The sequence below is a fragment of the Protopterus annectens genome, chromosome 7.part1, assembly GCF_019279795.1.
Source record: "Protopterus annectens isolate FY-2018-M chromosome 7.part1, PAN1.0, whole genome shotgun sequence".
Lineage (NCBI taxonomy): Eukaryota > Metazoa > Chordata > Ceratodontiformes > Protopteridae > Protopterus > Protopterus annectens.
Genome location: NC_056740.1, coordinates 367422567 through 367441323, shown reverse-complemented (window position 1 = coordinate 367441323; position 18757 = coordinate 367422567). Strand labels below are relative to the sequence as shown.

Here is an 18757-nt window from a genome sequence, read left to right as displayed (position 1 = left end):
ACCCAGTCAAAGGGAAATTGCAGCCGTAGAAGCTTCAAAGCTGCTAGAAAAAGGAGTCATCCAACCGGTCCCCACAGACCAGATCGGATCCGAAATTACTCAAGGTTCTTTTAGTGCCAAAAGACAGGGGACCTGAGACCCATTTTGGATCTCAGCAAACTAAACCAGTCCGTCATGAAGTCCAAATTCGAATGGTCACTTATCAATCCATTCTCCCATTGTTGGAGAAAGATGTTTGGATGTGCTCCATAGATCTCAAGGACGCCTATTATCACATACCGATACATCAGGCGTCCAGGAGGTATCTGCGCTTCAGCCTGGGAGACAGTCATTTCCAATTTTGTGCACTGCCCTTTGGTCTCACCACAGCCCCAGGGTGTTCACCAAGTGTTTGGCAGTAGTGACTGCTCACCTGAGGAGTCTCGGATTCCAAGTGTTTCCCTATCTGGACGACTGGCTCCTGACTGCCACCACCAGGCATCTACTACTAGAGAACCTACAAGCCACCATCTCCTGGGTGTTTCCCTGGGAATTACATTCAACTGGTCAAAGTCTGTCTTGCTGCCTTCTCAGCGCATAAGATTCATAGGAGCAGAGATAGACTCAAAATTAATGCGGATCTTCCTTCCTACTGAAAGGATACAAACATTACAAAATCAGGTCCGAGCCCTGCTTCTAAGATCCAAAGCCCCAGCCAGGATGGTCCTGCAACTTTTAGGTTCAATGTCTGCCACGGTTCTCCTAGTTCCTCTGGCAAGGTTGCACATGAGGATTCTCCAGTGGCTATTATCGACACAATGGTCTTTTCAAGATCTCCCCCTCAACCATCACATACTGATTACAGAAACGTGCAAACGGGAACTCCGCTGGTGGCTTCTGCCATCCAATCTGAATCAGGGAAGACCCTTTGTTATACCCCCTCCGGTGGCCACCTTGACTACGGATGCCTCCCAGATGGGGTGGGGGGGCATTGTCTGGGCAGGTCAGTTCAAGGTTCTTGGCTTCCCAACGAAACATCTCTCCATATCAATGTATTGGAAATGAGGGCTGTACTTCTGTCCTTACAAGCCCTCCACAACTTTCTCCCTCAAGGCATTATCGCCATCCACACAGACAACATGTCGGTAGTCTGGTATCTAAACAAACAAGGAGGGACCAGATCTTACCCCCTTTGCAGAGAGGCCATGAGGGTGTGGGAATGGGCAGTGGCTACCAAGCGCTTCCTGGTAGCGACCCGCATTCCAGGCAAATCCAATGTATTGGCAGACAGACTGAGCAGGACTATTCTCTCTCCTCACGAGTGGTCTCTGAACGAAGCAGTAGCAGCTCAGATTTTCAAAAGATGGGGGATTCCGTGCTGCGACCTGTTTGCAACACCACGAAACACGAAGTGCAAAAGGTTCTTTTCCTTGACCCCGCGTCAAGGGGAGACAGCTACGGATGCTCTAGTCCAACCTTGGCCAACAGGACTGCTTTATGCTTTTCCTCCGATTCCACTCCTCCCCAAAGTCATCCAGAAAGCTTCCCAATTGGGGTCCACAATGATTCTAATTGCTCAGATTGGCCTCGTCAGGTATGGTTCCCCTACCTACAGAAATATACTCTGGACGGTCCTTGGTTCTTGGACCTAATTCCGGACCTTCTGGTTCATCAGTCGGGACAACAGCACCAGTCCCTTCACACTTTGAAATTAACAGCTTGGCTCCTCCACTTCCGACTATAGTCAGAAATCACACCTTGGACCCGGAAGTTATTCACATTTTATCTTCAGCCCACAAACCCACCACTAAGAAGTTGTATCACAGTAAGTGGAAGAGGTTTGCTATCTGGGCTCAACTCAGAGGATTAGACCCTATTACTGCCCCGATACCAGAGGTCTTGAAATTTTAACATCCTTGTTTAATCAAGGATCTTCAGTCTCTACTATTAAAGTCCAACTAGCAGCTATCTCCAAATTTCACGATTCCACAGACCCACCATTGATGAGCAGCAGATTATGTAAAACTTTCATGAAAGGTGCTGTGCTTTTAAGACCCCCAGTTTTTCATCCTGCGCCTCCGTGGGATCTTGATTTGGTACTTCGTGCCTTAACATCTTCCCTCTTTGAACCGGCTGCTACATGTGAGTTGAAATATCTGTCTTGGAAAACTGCCTTCTTAATTGCAATTACCTCTGCAAGAAGAGTTTCAGAACTTCAAGCCCTATCTATCAAACCACCGTACTTGATTTTTCACAAGGATAGAGTATCACTTAGACCTAATCCATCTTTTGTCCCAAAAGTTTGCTCTAATGTCTGTCTCCAACAATCTTTAGAGCTACCAGTTTTCTTTCCAAAATTTTCAAACAAAGCGGAATACACCTTCCATACATTGGATGTTCACAGGCAATTGCGCTTCTATCTAGATAGGACTCAGCAAATTCAGAAAACAGATCAATTGTTTGTGTCCTTTTCAGATAATAAACTGGGTAAAACCATCACTAAAGCTACTATTGCCAAGTGGATCAGAGATTGCATAACTCAAGCTTATTCCTCTTCAAATAAGCAACTTACAACATCTGTCAAAGCTCACTCTACTAGAGCTATGGCTACCTCTATTGCATTCCATTCCAAGCTCGCTATTTCTGAAATTTGTGCTGCGGCTACTTGGTCCAACCCGCACACTTTCATTTCCCACTATAAATTGGATGTGGCATCTAAAGGACGAGCATCATTTGGTTCCACGGTACTCAGGAGTGTTTTCCAGTGAGCCACCCAGGATTTAGGTGCTAGGCACGCTGTCCCATCAGTCAGAATGTAGGCGAGATAGGATCACATAACATCTTTTAGTTATGTACTCACCATAACTTCAGATGTTTGGGATCTATCTCGCCTACATTCCTAATACCCACCCTCCTTCCCCCTGCCTTGGAGATCAGAAGAGATTGAACGGTTTTGGTTCTACTGTTTTTATCTTGTATCATCTGTCAATGTTATATAAGCAGTGCATGCGTGTGTGCATGTATGCGGACAAACTAGATCTGGGGGACTGGTAGTGGTGCATCCTGGGATATAGTAAGCTCAGCCAATAAGAGACTTCGCTCTTTGGCATAAGCGTGCCGAGTCGGAGCCGAGGATCGGCTCCGAACCCATCAGTCAGAATGTAGGCGAGATGGATCCCAAACATCTGAAGTTATGGTGAGTACATAACTAAAAGTTTATTGTGACCTACTGTTTTATCAGACACAACTTTATTTCTTGAATAAAGTAGAATAACACTGAATTTCTTTAGCCGTGGTGGGCAGTGGTTAGCGTTGTCGACTCACAGCAAGAGGCTCGCTGGTTCGATTCTCGGCTGGAGTGCCTTCTGTGTGGAGTCTGCATGTCCTCCCCGTGAGCGACAGAACGTTACAAAGACATGCAGGTAGGTGTGTGAATGTCTGTGTGCCTTTTCTGAAGGTTGGGTGCCAGGCTGACAATTCGACACAGTAAAAATCCACTGCCAATCATAAGCAGACCGGAGATCTGCTGTGGCAACACCTAACCAGGAAAAGCCAAAAGACTTTAACACTGAATTTCTTAACTTGTTTTTTTTTCAAGTCATCACCAGATCAAAAGGTTGGAATAAAGCTCTAACATTCACCTCAGTGAATCTATAACCTCATGGCTTCTGGAGGACTAGTGGTTCAGAGACCCCTGGCTTAATTTGATTATTTTTTTCTGCATATATTGCATTGCAGTTTTAGCCAGTTAAGATGCATTACAAGGATACAGGAAAAAGCAAAGCTGAAGAATAAGACTGAAGTTCTTTCAATAGTCATTATTTTTGTTCAGGCCATCATTGGATCAAAAGGTTGGGAAAAAACAGAAAGGACCTCAGAACACCTAAAATCCTCACATCTTTTGGGAGTATACCAACTCCTAGTTCCCCACTTAATTCATTTATTTCCTCCACAGTTGTTACAGTACAGTCTGACCCACTTAGGGTATGTTGAAAGAATGTAAGAAAAAGCTGAAGCTTAAAACATAATGTGATAAAAAGTAGAAAAATATAGGAAAAAAGTAATCTTTATGATGTGGGAAGGTCATGGGGAGATCGTGGGCAGTGGGGGGATGTGTGTGTGTGTGTGTGTGTGTGTGTGTGTGTGTGTGTGTGTGTGTGTGTGTGTGTGTGTGTGTGTGTGTGTGTGTGTGTGTGTCTCTGTAGCAGTGGACTAAGGGCATTGGGGGGGCAATATGGCGCCCTTTACCTTGACTACCATTTCACTTAAAGCCAGCCCTTAATGGAACAGTTAGTATAATACATTTTCATTTGAAGGCATAACTTTCTTCTTGAATTTTGCTTTAAATGGGGAATAGCTGCATGGCTTAAATTACATCAGCTATAATTTATGGTTGGGGGTTAGTAGCTCTCCTGTTAAATATTTTCAGCTACTTATTTATTTATTTTACATTTGTTGACTGGGATAGTCCGACTGGATACATGTCCATTTTCAGTGGAGGCCTGGGGAGAAAAGCTCCAAACTTACAAACAGATAAAGACAAGCAAGTTACGGTATATGCACAAACATATTGTATTAACCTACAAGTTACAGTCTCACATTTCAAGCTTATGAAGAATAGAGTTTATATACAGAAATATATACATTACACTTTTTCACACTCTTGCCAGTGGCTTGCAACTCACATCATCCATTGGTGGTGGTGATTCTCTTTCTACTGAAGGTTAGCCTTCACCACATTTCCTTTGCAGTGCTGCATCCTCACTGGTTCTTTCAGTGAAGTGACTGTAGCAGGCCATCATAGTACAACTTTTACCATCCCAATTCACTTGGGAACACTTATGTAGTGTGTCTACGTAAGCACAGCCTGCTTGCTGTGGAGCAGGTTCATTGAAACAGACAGCTTTTGCTACTCAGATACAGTCACCCAGGACTGGACTATGGCCTCTTAGAGGATTGATCTGTAAGGATGGTCTCATATCCTTTCCTAGTTCATCCTCCCTCCCTCCCTAGCTGTCTTTCTGGCACCTGGACCACTAGTCAGTTCCAGGTCACAGGCAACACTGACGATTTTGGGCTGACTAGCTGGATTTCTTGTTGTTGCTGACACATAGGCAACAAGACTAATGCCTGGCAAAATATTCGAGCTGTTAATGTTCATAGGCATTCAGTTTAAGTTGATTTCCTCTCAAATGGTATTAACTACACATAGTTTGTTTCTAGTTATCTTTGTTTTCTGTACGTAGAGCATATAATTTTGTTTTGTTCCTGAGATAAACAGTAATTGTCTTCTCCTCATTAGGTACGTACCTTCGTGGACTGGAAACAACAGCAGTGTATGACGCCAGCACTCAAGAGTTTGTGATTAATATGCCTACTGTATCTGCAATGAAGTGGTGGCCTGGTGATAGTAAGTGTTTAATTATGTATTTCTTTAAAACTACCTTTTTTAAACTACAGAAGTTTGTTATTATCTAACATAGACTTTTGTTAAACTGCAGAAGTTTTTTATTAGCTAACATACTTTTGTTTGTTTTCACCGATATCCATCACCTGATGTACTTTTTAAGTTAACCCAATCTCTCATGTACCAATGAGATATATTGTGTAGTGAAAGGTGTCTCAAATTACCTTATAAGCAAGTAAGTAAGGACCTGAATAACCTGCACTCTTTATGGAATAGTAATAAGTCCTTATTTTGCCTATATATTAAGAGATAACAGTATATTAGAGGCTGTGGCCAACTGAGACCTACATGAGTGGAGTTAAGTAGATTTTTACCTGCACTTTTATCAAATAATACATGATTTAAAGTAATTTGTTTGTGTTGCATTGAGCAATATCTAGCTGGAAGTTGACTGTTTTTTCAGTAGGTCATATACAAGTGTAATAAAACCAGAAAAATAGGTGTGGACCTCTTGGGTTTTCGATCCTGAGTGATGCCTGCCCGGAGGGAAGGAATAACCAATTTTGCAAAGCCTTTCACTCTTGATCCTAAACGGTGAACAGATTTCTACATGTAGTCGGTGGTGGAGCTAGCTCTAAAAAGAGCTGTTTTAGCCCTGTGGGCAGCTGGAGCTCTATATAGAGCTGTTACAGATCTCTATGAGCTCTGAGAAGAGCTGTTTTGTGTTTAGAATGCCCTTTCGGGCAGATGCAGTAGTTCTAAAAAGAACTGTTTTGTTTGGTTCACCGAAGCTGTGTCTGTGCCTCCGGCTGGTCTTACCGAAGCTGATACAGATTTCTGTGAGCTCTGAGAAGGGCCGATTTGTGTTTTGAATGCCCGTTCAGGTGTTGGTGGTAGCTCTAATAAGAACTTTTTTGTTTTATTCTTCAATGTGTCTCTGGTTGCTCTTACCAGAGCTTTTGCAGATCTCTGTGAGCTCTGAGAAGAGCTGTTTGGTGTACTGTGAGCTCTGAGAAGAGCTGTTTGGTGTAAGGTGCAGATCCACGTGAGCTCTGAAAAGAGCTGTTTTGTGTATGGACACAATGGGCTCTGGGAAGAGTTGCTGCTGTTGTGTCCTTTGGTGTTCCGCGGTGGTGTCGATCTCCATTGTCCTTCTTGTTGAACAGATCTTCTGTTCTTTTGCTATATGTGAGTCCTAAAAAGGACTATTTGTGCGCTCCCCAAGCGCTGGTCAGAATGACCTGAGAGCTGTTGCTGTGCTGCTTTTATGCTCCTGTGGAGGGGGCGTGATTGAGAGATGTCCAATGAGAAGTGACTAGTTGGGCGTGTGGCCTTAGTAGGCCTACAAGGTGAAGACGGACCTGGTTGGAAGCATCTCATTCCTCTTATTTAGTTCCTTTTTATTAACCAGCTACTTGTTCATATGTGCCATTCCTAACCTCTAGCAATGCGTTGGAGCCTTTTGCTTTGTCACGATTATACCTATGTTTGAAAAAAAACTGTACTAAAACTTAAATTTAAATGTAAATGTAACCAAAAAATAAAAAATAATAAAAAATAAAAAACTCCACCACCGACTACACGTAGAAATCTGTTCACCGTTTAGGATCAAGAGTGAAAGGCTTTGTAAAATAGGTCATATACAAGTGGTATTTTCAGTTAAGGCTTGTTAAAAAACCTGCATAGCCAGTGATAAGTGGGGGTAGTTTACCTCATTGTTATTCAGTTTCTGTCTTATAAAGTGGTACAGTGAGTTGTGTTCTGTTTAAACTGTGAGCGTTGGCCAACTGAGACCTACATGAGTGGGGTTAGGTAGATTTTTACCTGCACTTTTATCAAATAATACACGATTTAAAGTAATTTGTATTGCATTGAGCAATATATAGCTGGAAGTTGACTGTTTTTTCAGTAGGTCATATACAAGTGGTATTTTCAGTTAAGGCTTGTTAAAAAACCTGCATAGCCAGTGATAAGTGGGGGTAGTTTACCTCATTGTTATTCGGTTTCTGTCTTATACAAGTGGTACAGTGAATTGTGTTCTGTTTAAACTGTGAGCTTTGGCCAACTGAGACCTACATGAGTGGAGTTAAGTAGATTTTTACCTGCACTTTTATCAAATAATACACATTTTAAAGTAATTTGATTGTGTTGCATTGAGCAATATCTAGCTGGAAGTTGACTGTTTTTTCAGTAGGTCATATACAAGTGGTATTTTCAGTTAAGGCTTGTTTAAAACCTGCATAGCCAGTGATAAGTGGGGGTAGTTTACCTCATTGTTATTCGGTTTCTGTCTTATACAAGTGGTACAGTGAATTGTATTCTGTTTAAACTGTGAGCTTTGGCCAACTGAGACCTACATGAGTGGAGTTAAGTAGATTTTTACCTGCACTTTTATCAAATAATACACGATTTAAAGTAATTTGTCTGTGTTGCATTGAGCAATATCTAGCTGGAAGTTGACTGTTTTTTTAGTAGGTCATATACAAGTGGTATTTTCAGTTAAGGCTTGTTAAAAAACCTGCATAGCCAGTGATAAGTGGGGGTAGTTTACCTCATTGTTATTCGGTTTCTGTCTTATACAAGTGGTACAGTGAATTGTGTTCTGTTTAAACTGTGAGCTTTGGCCAACTGAGACCTACATGAGTGGAGTTAAGTAGATTTTTACCTGCACTTTTATCAAATAATACACATTTTAAAGTAATTTGATTGTGTTGCATTGTGCAATATCTAGCTGGAAGTAGACTGTTTTTTCAGTAGGTCATATACAAGTGGTATTTTCAGTTAAGGCTTGTTAAAAAACCTGCATAGCCAGTGATAAGTGGGGGTAGTTTACCTCATTGTTATTCGGTTTCTGTCTTATACAAGTGGTACAGTGAATTGTATTCTGTTTAAACTGTGAGCTTTGGCCAACTGAGACCTACATGAGTGGAGTTAAGTAGATTTTTACCTGCACTTTTATCAAATAATACACGATTTAAAGTAATTTGTTTGCGTTGCATTGAGCAATATCTAGCTGGAAGTTGACTGTTTTTTTAGTAGGTCATATACAAGTGGTATTTTCAGTTAAGGATTGTTAAAAAACCTGCATAGCCAGTGATAAGTGGGGGTAGTTTACCTCACTGTTATTCGGTTTCTGTCTTATACAAGTGGTACAGTGAATTGTGTTCTGTTTAAACTGTGAGCTTTGGCCAACTGAGACCTACATGAGTGGAGTTAAGTAGATTTTAACCTGCACTTTTATCAAATAATACATGATTTAAAGTAATTTGTTTGTGTTGCATGGAGCAATATCTAGCTGGAAGTTGAATGTTTTTTCAGTAGGTCATATACAAGTGGTATTTTCAGTTAAGGCTTGTTAAAAAACCTGCATAGCCAGTGATAATTGAGGGTAGTTTACCTCATTGTTATTCAGTTTCTGTCTTATACAAGTGGTACAGTGAATTGTGTTCTGTTTAAACTGTGAGCTTTGGCCAACTGAGACCTACATGAGTGGAGTTAAGTAGATTGTTATCTGCACTTTTATCAAATAATACACAATTTAAAGTAATTTGTTTGTGTTGCATTGAGCAATATCTAGCTGGAAGTTGACTGTTTTTTCAGTAGGTCATATACAAGCGGTATTTTCAGTTAAGGCTTGTTAAAAAACCTGCATAGCCAGTGATAAGTGGAGGTAGTTTACCTCATTGTTATTCGGGTTTTTTTAAATTTGAATTTGCTTTTTAAATGGATTTGGCAATAACCTGATGGTAAGTGTTTTTTCATTTTAATAAATTATTTAAATATTTTTGTTTTGGCATATCAGTGGAATTTGGGAGTTTTCTTGTTTTTAAAACGGTATTTCATAAGGTTTTTAAAAACCCTCATGATGGGGTTTCCTTTTTTGTTGTTTATCTACGTGAATTTCTTTAAAGTATTTGGATGTTCATGAGTGGTTAAGTGATTTTACATTTTTAAATATTTTTAAATATTTTTTGTTTATTGAAATATCTAGGGGAATTTGAGTTTTTCATTTAGGTTATTCAAGTGTATTTTATTTAAGGTTGTTAAAATGTCGGTAATTGGGTTTTCCTATATTCATTTTTCTTTAATACTGAATTTTTCTAAACTGAGTTTAAGGGGCCAATTGGTTTAAGTAGTTTTTATCATTTTATAAAAATGATTTAAATAATTGTTGTTTCATTGGCAATATTTAAATTTGGGTTTTTCAGTTAAGGTTTTAAAATGAAATTAATTTTTTAAAATTTAGTGATAAGTGTAGTTCCCCGGGTTATTGTTTTTCTTTTACAATGGAATAAATTTGGAAAAGTGAGTTAGCAATTACCAATGTTTAAGTTAATTTTTCGATTTATTAAATAATCCTTTAAAAATTGTTTTTGTTAGAAATATAGGAAGTTGACTTTTTTTATTGGTCCATACAAGTGGAAATTTGTTATTTTTAAATTTTTTTGTATGGGGTTTACTATTTTATTTTTTTTTTTGTACAATTGTTTTAATTTACTTGTTAATGAGATACTAAAGTGATATTTTTTTATTTATAAAAATAAATTTAAGTTAATGTTTTTTGATTAAGCATATTGGGAAGCTTTTTATTGGCCCTAAAGTGGTTCAGTTAAGGCTTGTTTAAAACCTGTGCCTTTGAATTTAAAATTTTATTTGTTAATGTTTTTCTGCCTTATACAAGGAAAATTTTGTTTTTTAATTTTTTTGGGCAATACTAAAGTGAGTTAGTATTTGTTAGCATTTTTAAATTAAATTTAAAGAAATTTTTGTGTTATTGAGAAATTTTGTAATTACTTTTTGGGTTTTTAAAGGTATTTCAGTTAAGGCTTTTTAAAAACCCAGGGAAAGGGATGTTTATTTTTTTGTTCTGTTTTAAAGTTTTAAGTAATTGTTTTTGTTTAATAAAACTAAGAATTGGTTTTTAATTCATTTTTAAAAAAAATTTAAAAATTTTTGTTTTTTTTGGGTATCTGAAGTTCCTTTTTGTGGTAAAAATTGGTATTTTTTTCTTTTAACCAAGCAGTGATAATGGGTAGTTTACTTGTTTTATTCCTTCTTAAAATAGTTAAAGTTTTTTTTTAAAGGGAAATTTCCAATGAGATTGATGGTTAATAGATTTTACCGGGGTTTTAAAAATTAATCCATTTAAATAATTTGTTTTTCATTAGTATTAGTACTGTTTTATGGCAATAATGTATTTTTTAGTTTTAAAACTGAACCGAAAGGGGGTTATTTGATTTTTCCGATTTTTATAAAGGTAAAATTTTCTGTTTTTTTATTGGCCAACTAAGAATGAGGGTTAATAGTTTTTACCGGGTTTTTATTAAATTAATAACAATTTAAATTTTTTTTGTTGAGATTTAAATTTTGGTTTTTAGTGGTCATTAATGGTTTTTTTAAGTTGGTTAAAACTATATAAAATGATTTATGTTTTCGTTTTTTTTATAAATTACAGTAATTTTTTGTTTTAAAATTCAACTAGACTATGTTAGTGGATTTAATGGATTTTATATTAATTAAAAAATTTTAAAATTTTTGGTTACTATTGGAAGTTACTTTTTTTTCAATTAAATGGATTTTTTAAAGTTGTTAAAATTTGCAACGGATGGAGGGAGTTACCTTTTTATTCAGTTTTTCTTATAAAGGTAAATAATTGTTTTGTTTAATTGGTTTCTAAGCTACTAGTGGATTAGTTTTTTATGCCTTTTACAAAAATTTTTTTTAAAAGGTTTTTGTGGGATATTGGGGAATTTTACTTTTTTCTTTATCAAGGGTTTTTTAAGGTTTGAAAAAAAACCCGGAAGCTTTGAAAGGGAGTTTCCCTAGGGGGTTTTAGTTTTTATCATTTTCAAAAAAAAGTTTTTTAATTGGGGTTTGCATGAGAATACTATGGAATTTAAATTTTTTAAAGGGCTTTTTAAATTTTTTTAAAATTAATTGTTTTTTGGGAATATTTGGAATTTTCCCCCTTTTTTTCAGTGGTCTTTACAAGGGTTTTTGTTTAACTTTTTAAATCCTAATGGAAAGTGGGTTTAATTTTTATTCATTTTTTAAATTAAAATTTTAAAGAATTTTTTTGTTTAAATTGGGTTTCCAGCGGGAATTTGGAGTTTTTAGGGGTTTTTTTTTTATTAACTTTTAAAAAATTTTGGTGTTGTGGGGAATTTCTAATTGTTTTTTTCTTTATTAAAGGGAATTTTTTGGTTTAAATTGGCTTTGGCCGGGTAAGAGGGATTTTAATAATTGTTATTGTTATTTTATAAAATTACAAATTTAAGTTTTTTTTTTGATTTGGCCAATAGCCTAATGAGGGGTTAAGTATATTACCGTATTTCAAAAAAACTTTTAAAAATTTGTTTGGTGTTTGGGGATTTTATTATTGTTTTCTTTGGGTCTTATACAAGGGAAATTTCAATTGGCTTGTTTAAATATTTTGGCCAACAGAATGAGTATTGTTTTTTCCTGTTTTATAAATAAAAATTTATTTTTTTGTGGCTTTGGCAAACTAGGGGAAAGTTAATGTTTTTAGTTAATCAATTAAAAATTTTTTTAAAATTTTTTTTCCTTGTTTAAGAATTTAGTGGTTTACTGTTTTTTTTGGTTTAAAAGGGGAAATTTAATTTATTTTTTAAAAAAGTTTTGGAAAGGGGATTTACTTGATTATATTTTTCTTTTTTAAAAAAAAATTACAAAATTTTTTTTTTTAAATTTGGCCCAAACTGGGGGAAATTGATGTTTTAAGTGGGTTTTAATGATTTTTCAATTAACTTTTTTAAAATGTTTGGTGAAATTGAGAATTTACCTAATTTTATTTTTTCGTTTATAAAGTGGATTTTTTTTTAAATTGAAAAACCCACGGGGTTAAGGGGGTTTTAATTGTTTTATCCTTTTATAAAAATTAATAATATGTTGTTTTTTTGGCTTGGACAAAACTAATTTGGGTTAAGTGGGTTTTACTGTTTTTAAAAAAACTTTTAAAAATTGGCCATTGAAATTTAGTTTAATTATTGTTTTTCAGTATTTCATAAAGTGTATTTTTAACTTGTTTAAAACCTGACCGGAATGGGGGTAGTTTTATTTATTTTTTTCTTTTAAGTAATTGTTTTTTAAAATTATTTGGGGAAGCCCTCAGAGTGGATTAAGTATTGTTAGGCTTTTATAAATAAACATTAAATTTGTTGTGTTATTGGATTCGGGATTCTGTTTTTCAGTAGTAAATTAATTGTTTTTTAATTGGGGTTTAAAACCCTGAACCTAATAGGTGATTTAATTTTTTATTTCCTTTTAAAATTTTAAAGGAATTTGTTTTGTTTTTGATTCCAATGGAATTTGGTTAAGTGGGTTTAAATTGTTTTTAAATTTTAAAAAAAGAATTTTTGTTGATTTTACTAATTACTGTTTTTCAGTGGTAATAAATTTTCTTTTAAAGGTTTTTAAAAATTAGCCATGATATGGAGTTTTCTCATTTTTTTCATTCTTTTATAGAATGTCATTGAAATTTGTTGGTTTAAATGTTACCAACTGGCAAGTGGATGTTTTTAGCTTTTAAAATAATACGATTTAAAGTAATTTTTGTTTGTTGGGAATATTGTAAGTTGACTGTTTTCAGTGGTACAAGGGGTATTTTTTAATTTTTAAAAAAACCAATAATTAATGGGAGTTTATATTGTTATTATTTTTATACAATACAGTAATTTGTTTTTTAAATGTGAGCTTTGCCAGAGTTAAATGGTTAATAGATTTAGCATTTTAAAAAAATTAATTAAAATTTTTGTTTTTGAAATACTAGGGAATTGTTTTTTTAAGGGTTTAATGGTTTAAGTTGGTTTAAAATACCATTAATAGTATAGTTTATTTTTTTATTAAAAAGTAATGGTTTGTTTAAATATTTTAAATGAATCATAAGGGTTAATGATAATAATTTAAAACATTGTTTTGTGTTGCTTACAATTTGGGGTTGTTTTTTGGGTTAAAGGTTTTTTATTAAGGCTTTTAAAACTGCACTGATAAGGGGGATTTACCTATTGTTTTTTTTCAATAAAGGGTTTGATTTGTTCTTTTAAAGTAGCTGGAATTTTATGTGGAATTAATGATTTATGTTTTAAAATCCTTTATAAGTTTTGTTTTCATTGAAATATTTAAAGTTTTTTAATGGTCTAATATTTAGTTAAGTGTTAAAACCCTTGCGGGATTAATTGTTTTACCTCATTGTTATTCATTTTCTTTAACAATTGTGGTTGTTTTTTTTAAACTGTGAGTTTTAGTCATAGGGGTTAATAATTAGTTTTACAAATATACCATTTAAGTTTTGTTGTGTTCATTGAATTTCTGTAAAGTTGGTTTAGGAATAATCTTTGTTTAATTAGTTTTAAAACTGCTCAAAAAGTGGGTAGTTTACCTTTTTATTATTTCTTTTATAATTTGGTTATTAGGTTTTAAACTGGAGTTTGGAATTTAAAGATAAAGTGTTTTCCCTTTGCTTTTATAAAATATACCTTTTTAAAGTTTGTTTGTTGCTTTGGGAATTCTGTAATTGATTTTTTTAGTAGGTCTACAAGTGTTTTCAGTTAATTGTTAAAACCTGATAAGATAAGTGATTTTCTCATTTTATTGTTTCTTATAAATGGTACTGTTTGGTTTTTTAAACTGTGAGTTTTAGCTAATAGGGGAAATTTTTAAATTGTTTACAAATATAAAATTTAAGTTTTTTTGTTGCATTGAAATTCTGTTAATTGGTTTTCAATGTCATATGGGTTATTTTCATTTAATTTTAAACAATACCATATAAGTGGATGTTTTATTTACCATTTTTTAATTGTGTTTATGGTTTTTATGTAAATTTGGGTAAACTGATGGTTAAGTAATTTTACCTATAAAAAATTTTAAATATTTTTTGTTGTCATTTGTTAACAGTGACGTTTTTTCATAGGTAAAGTGGTTTTCATTGGGCCTTTAAAAATTAACAGTTAAGGGGGTTTTCTTTTATAAATTTTTTTAAATGGATGTTGATTCTTTTAAATTGTTTGCCATAGACCTACGGGTGGAGTTAGTAGTTTTACCTGCATTTTATAAATCGTTTTAAAATTGTTTTTTTTGGGAAATACTGGGGAAGTGAACTGTTTTGTAAACAATGGATTTTATTTAAATTTTAAAAACCCCCAATATAAGGGGGTATTTCTCATTAATTTTTTGTTTTACATTGACTTTTTTTTAAATGGGGTTTAATAGGCTATGAGGATTAAGTGGGTTTTACCTCACTTTTAAATTATTTTAAAAAATTTTGTTTGTTTTTAAAAATTTAGCTGGAATTGACTTTTAGTGGTTTAGTATTTCTTTAAGGTGTTAAAATATACCATTAAAAAGGAAATTTACTATTGTTTTTTGTTTCTTAAGTTAATTTGGAATTCTGTTTAAATGTGTTTGGATAGACCCTGTGATAATGTGTTACCATTTTATCAAATTCCATTTAAAGTTTTTTTTGTTTTAAAATTGGGGTTTTGGGTTTTAGTTTAATAACAAGTGGATTTTAGTTAAGTTTTAAAACTCATAATAATTGGGGTGTTTTCTATTGTTTTTAGTTTTTTTTAAGGTACAGTGATTTTCGTTTAAACTTGGTTTCAAAACCTCAAGGATTGGTGTTTTTTGATTTATAAATAATAAAATTTGAAATTTTTTGTGTTCATTGAAATTTTGAAGTTGATTTTTTCCAATGGCCTAAAAGGGGGTTGGGGTTTTTTAAAAAAATTTTCAAAGATTTGGGTTTTTTTTTCATTTTTTTTGTTTACATTTAATAGGTCTTTTAAAGGGTTTTTAGAATTTTAAACCTAATGGGGAGTTAAATTTTTTTACTTTTTTTATAAAAATTTAAATAATTTGTTTTGTTATTGAGCAATTCAGCTGGAATTTTTTGTAGGTATTAAGGGTATTTTATTAATTTTAAAAATAAATAATGGGTATTTTTCCTTGTTATTCGGTTTCTGTCTTATACAAGTGGTACAGTGAATTGTGTTCTGTTTAAACTGCGAGCTTTGGCCAACTGAGACCTACATGAATGGAGTTAATAGATTTTTACCTGCACTTTTATCAAATAATACACAATTTAAAGTAATTTGTTTGTGTTGTTAGGCAGCCTCTAGCTGGGAAGTTGACTGTTTTTCCTATTGTAGGTCATATACAAGTGGTATTTTCAGTTAAGGCTTGTTAAAAATCCTGCATATCCCAGTGATAAAATTAGGGGTAGTTTACCTCATTTATTATTAGGTTTCTTGTCTTATATACAAGTGAATTTTTGACGGTGAGATTGTGTTCTGTTTAGAAGCTGCTGAGCTTTGGCCAACTAGGAGACCTACATGAGTGGAGTTAAGTAGATTTTTACCTGCACTTTTATCAAAATAAATACACAATTTAAAGTAATTTGTTTGTGTTTGCATTAAGGCAATATCTAGCTGAAAGTTGACTGTTTTTTCAGTTAGGCTCATATACAAGTGGGTATTGTGTATTTTCCAAGATTAAGGCTTATTTAAAAACCTGCATAGCCAGTGATAAATTAGGGGTAGATTTACCTCATTTATTATTCGGACTTTCTGTCTTATACAAGTGGTACAGTAGATTGTGTTCTGTTTGGAAAACTGTGAGACTTTGGCCAACTAGAGGACCTACATGAGGTGGAGTTAAGTAGATTTTTTACCTGCACTTTATCAAATAATACGATTTAAAGTGAATTTGTTTTGTGTTGCATTGAACAATATCTAGCTGGGGAAGTTGACTGTTTCTTAGTAGGTCATATACTGAGTAAGGTATTTTCAGTTAAGGCTTGTTAAAAAACCTGCATAGCCAGTGATAAGTTGGGGTAGTTTACCTCATTGTTATTCGGTTTCTGTCTTATACAAGTGGTACAGTGAATAGTGTTCTGTTTAAACTGTGAGCTTTAGCCAACTGAGACCTACATGAGTGGAGTTAAGTAGATTTTTACCTGCACTTTTATCAAATAATACACAATTTAAAGTAATTTGTTTGTGTTGCATTGAGCAATATCTAGCTGGAAGTTGACTGTTTTTTCAGTAGGTCATATACAAGTGGTATTTTCAGTTAAGGCTTGTTAAAAATCCTGCATAGCCAGTGATAAGTGGGGGTAGTTTACCTCATTGTTATTCGGTTTCTGTCTTATTCAAGTGGTACAGTGAATTGTGTTCTGTTTAAACTGTGAGCTTTGGCCAACTGAGACCTACATGAGTGGAGTTAAGTAGATTGTTATCTGCACTTTTATCAAATAATACACAATTTAAAGTAATTTGTTTGTGTTGCATTGAGCAATATCTAGCTGGAAGTTGACTGTTTTTTCAGTAGGTCTTTGTGGTATTTTCAGTTAAGGCTTGTTAAAAAACCTGCATAGCCAGTGATAATTGAGGGTAGTTTACCTCATTGTTATTCAGTTTCTGTCTTATACAAGTGGTACAGTGAATTGTGTTCTGTTTAAACTGTGAGCTTTGGCCAACTGAGACCTACATGAGTGGAGTTAAGTAGATTGTTATCTGCACTTTTATCAAATAATACACAATTTAAAGTAATTTGTTTGTGTTGCATTGAGCAATATCTAGCTGGAAGTTGACTGTTTTTTCAGTAGGTCATATACAAGCGGTATTTTCAGTTAAGGCTTGTTAAAAAACCTGCATAGCCAGTGATAAGTTGGGGTAGTTTACTTCATTGTTATTCGGTTTCTGTCTTATACAAGTGGTACAGTGAATTGTGTTCTGTTTAAACTGTGAGCTTTGGCCAACTGAGACCTACATGATGGAGTTAAGTAGATTTTTACCTGCACTTTTATCAAATAATACACATTTAAAGTAATTTGTTTGTGTTGCATTGAGCAATATCTAGCTGGAAGTTGACTGTTTTTCAGTAGGTCATATACAAGTGGTATTTTCAGTTAAGGCTTGTTAAAACCTGCATAGCCAGTGATAAGGGGGTAGTTTACCTCATTGTTATTAGTTTCTGTCTTATACAAGGGGTACAGTAAATTATTTTTTAAAAACGGGTTTTTTTCCAAATAACTACAATATTAAGAAATTTTTTTGGGTTTTATAAAAAATCATAAATTTAATTTTTTGGTTGCATAGCAATATTATAAGTTAAGGTTTTTAAAATCATAAAAGGGGTATTTTAGTTAACTTGTTAATTCTGCTTATAAGTGGGGTAATTATTTCTTTTAATTAGTTTTGCCAATGGGGTTACATGAATTGTTTTTTTAAAAACGGGACTTTAAAAATAACTACAATTTATAAGTAGTTTGTTTTGCATTTACAAAAAATACTTTAAAGTAATTTGTTTTTTCATGGCAATACAAGTGGATTTTAGGGTTTTAAAATAACCAGGGGTATTTATTTTAACTTGTTAATTCTGCTTATAAGTGGGGAAATTTTTCTTGTTTTAAATTTTTTTCCCAATGGGGGTACATAAAGGGTTTTTTTTTAAACTTGATTTTTCCAAATAAACCACATTTAAAGTTTTTTTGTTTTTTGCATTTACAAATAAAAATTTTTAAATTTAATTTTTTGTGGTTCAATACAAGGGGAAATTTTAAAGGTTTTAAATCATAGCAGGGGGGGTTTTTCATTAATTTTTAAAACCTGCTTACCAAGGGGAAAAGTGATTTCCCTTTTAAAAATTAGTTTTGCCAATGGGGTTACATGAATGGGTTTAAATTTTATTTTGGGAAATAACTAATAATGGATTTAAGTAATTTTTTTTCCTTTTAAAATAATCATTTAAGAATTTGTTTTTTCATGGCAATACAAGTGGATTTTAGGGTTTTAAAACTCATACCAAGGGGTATTTATTTTACCCTTGTTAAAATTTCTGCTATAAGTGGGGAGTTATTTTTTTAAAATTTTGCTTTCAATGGTACATGAATGGTTTTTTTAAAACGGGGCCTTTCCAATAATACATGATAAAGTTTTTTTGTTTTTTGCTTTTTACAAAAAATCAATTAAAGTAATTTTTTGGTTATGAAAATATCAAGTGGTTTTTCGTTCTTGGTTAAACAAGGGTTTTTAAGTTAGGTTTTTTAAAACCTGCATAGCTTTGTTTTAAGGGTATTTTAATTTTTTTAAAATTTTGTTTTTCAAGGTACAGGGGAATTATTTTTTTAAAACTTGATTTCCAAATAATCCCAAAATTTAAATTTAATTTTTTGTTGCTTTTTACAAATAATAAAATTAAAATTTTTTTGGGGTTCATTACAATTTATTTAATTTGGGCTGTTTTTCATGGGAAATAAAGGGGGGTTTTATTAATTTTTAAAAACTCTGCCTTAAAAGGGGGGGGTTTTTTAATTTCTTGTTTTAAATTGTTTTTCAATGGTACTATGAGTTA

General features: G+C 33.6%; 1 protein-coding gene across 1 annotated transcript in view; it reads left to right on the top strand.

Annotated features, from left to right (window-relative positions):
- ACOX2 (acyl-CoA oxidase 2) overlaps positions 1-18757 on the top strand; it is a 1215466-nt gene that overhangs the window by 255964 nt on the left and 940745 nt on the right. The window contains exon 4 of the mRNA XM_044078809.1: positions 5282-5389. Within this exon, the coding sequence (XP_043934744.1) occupies positions 5282-5389 (108 nt within the window). The remainder of the gene's footprint in view (positions 1-5281; positions 5390-18757) is intronic.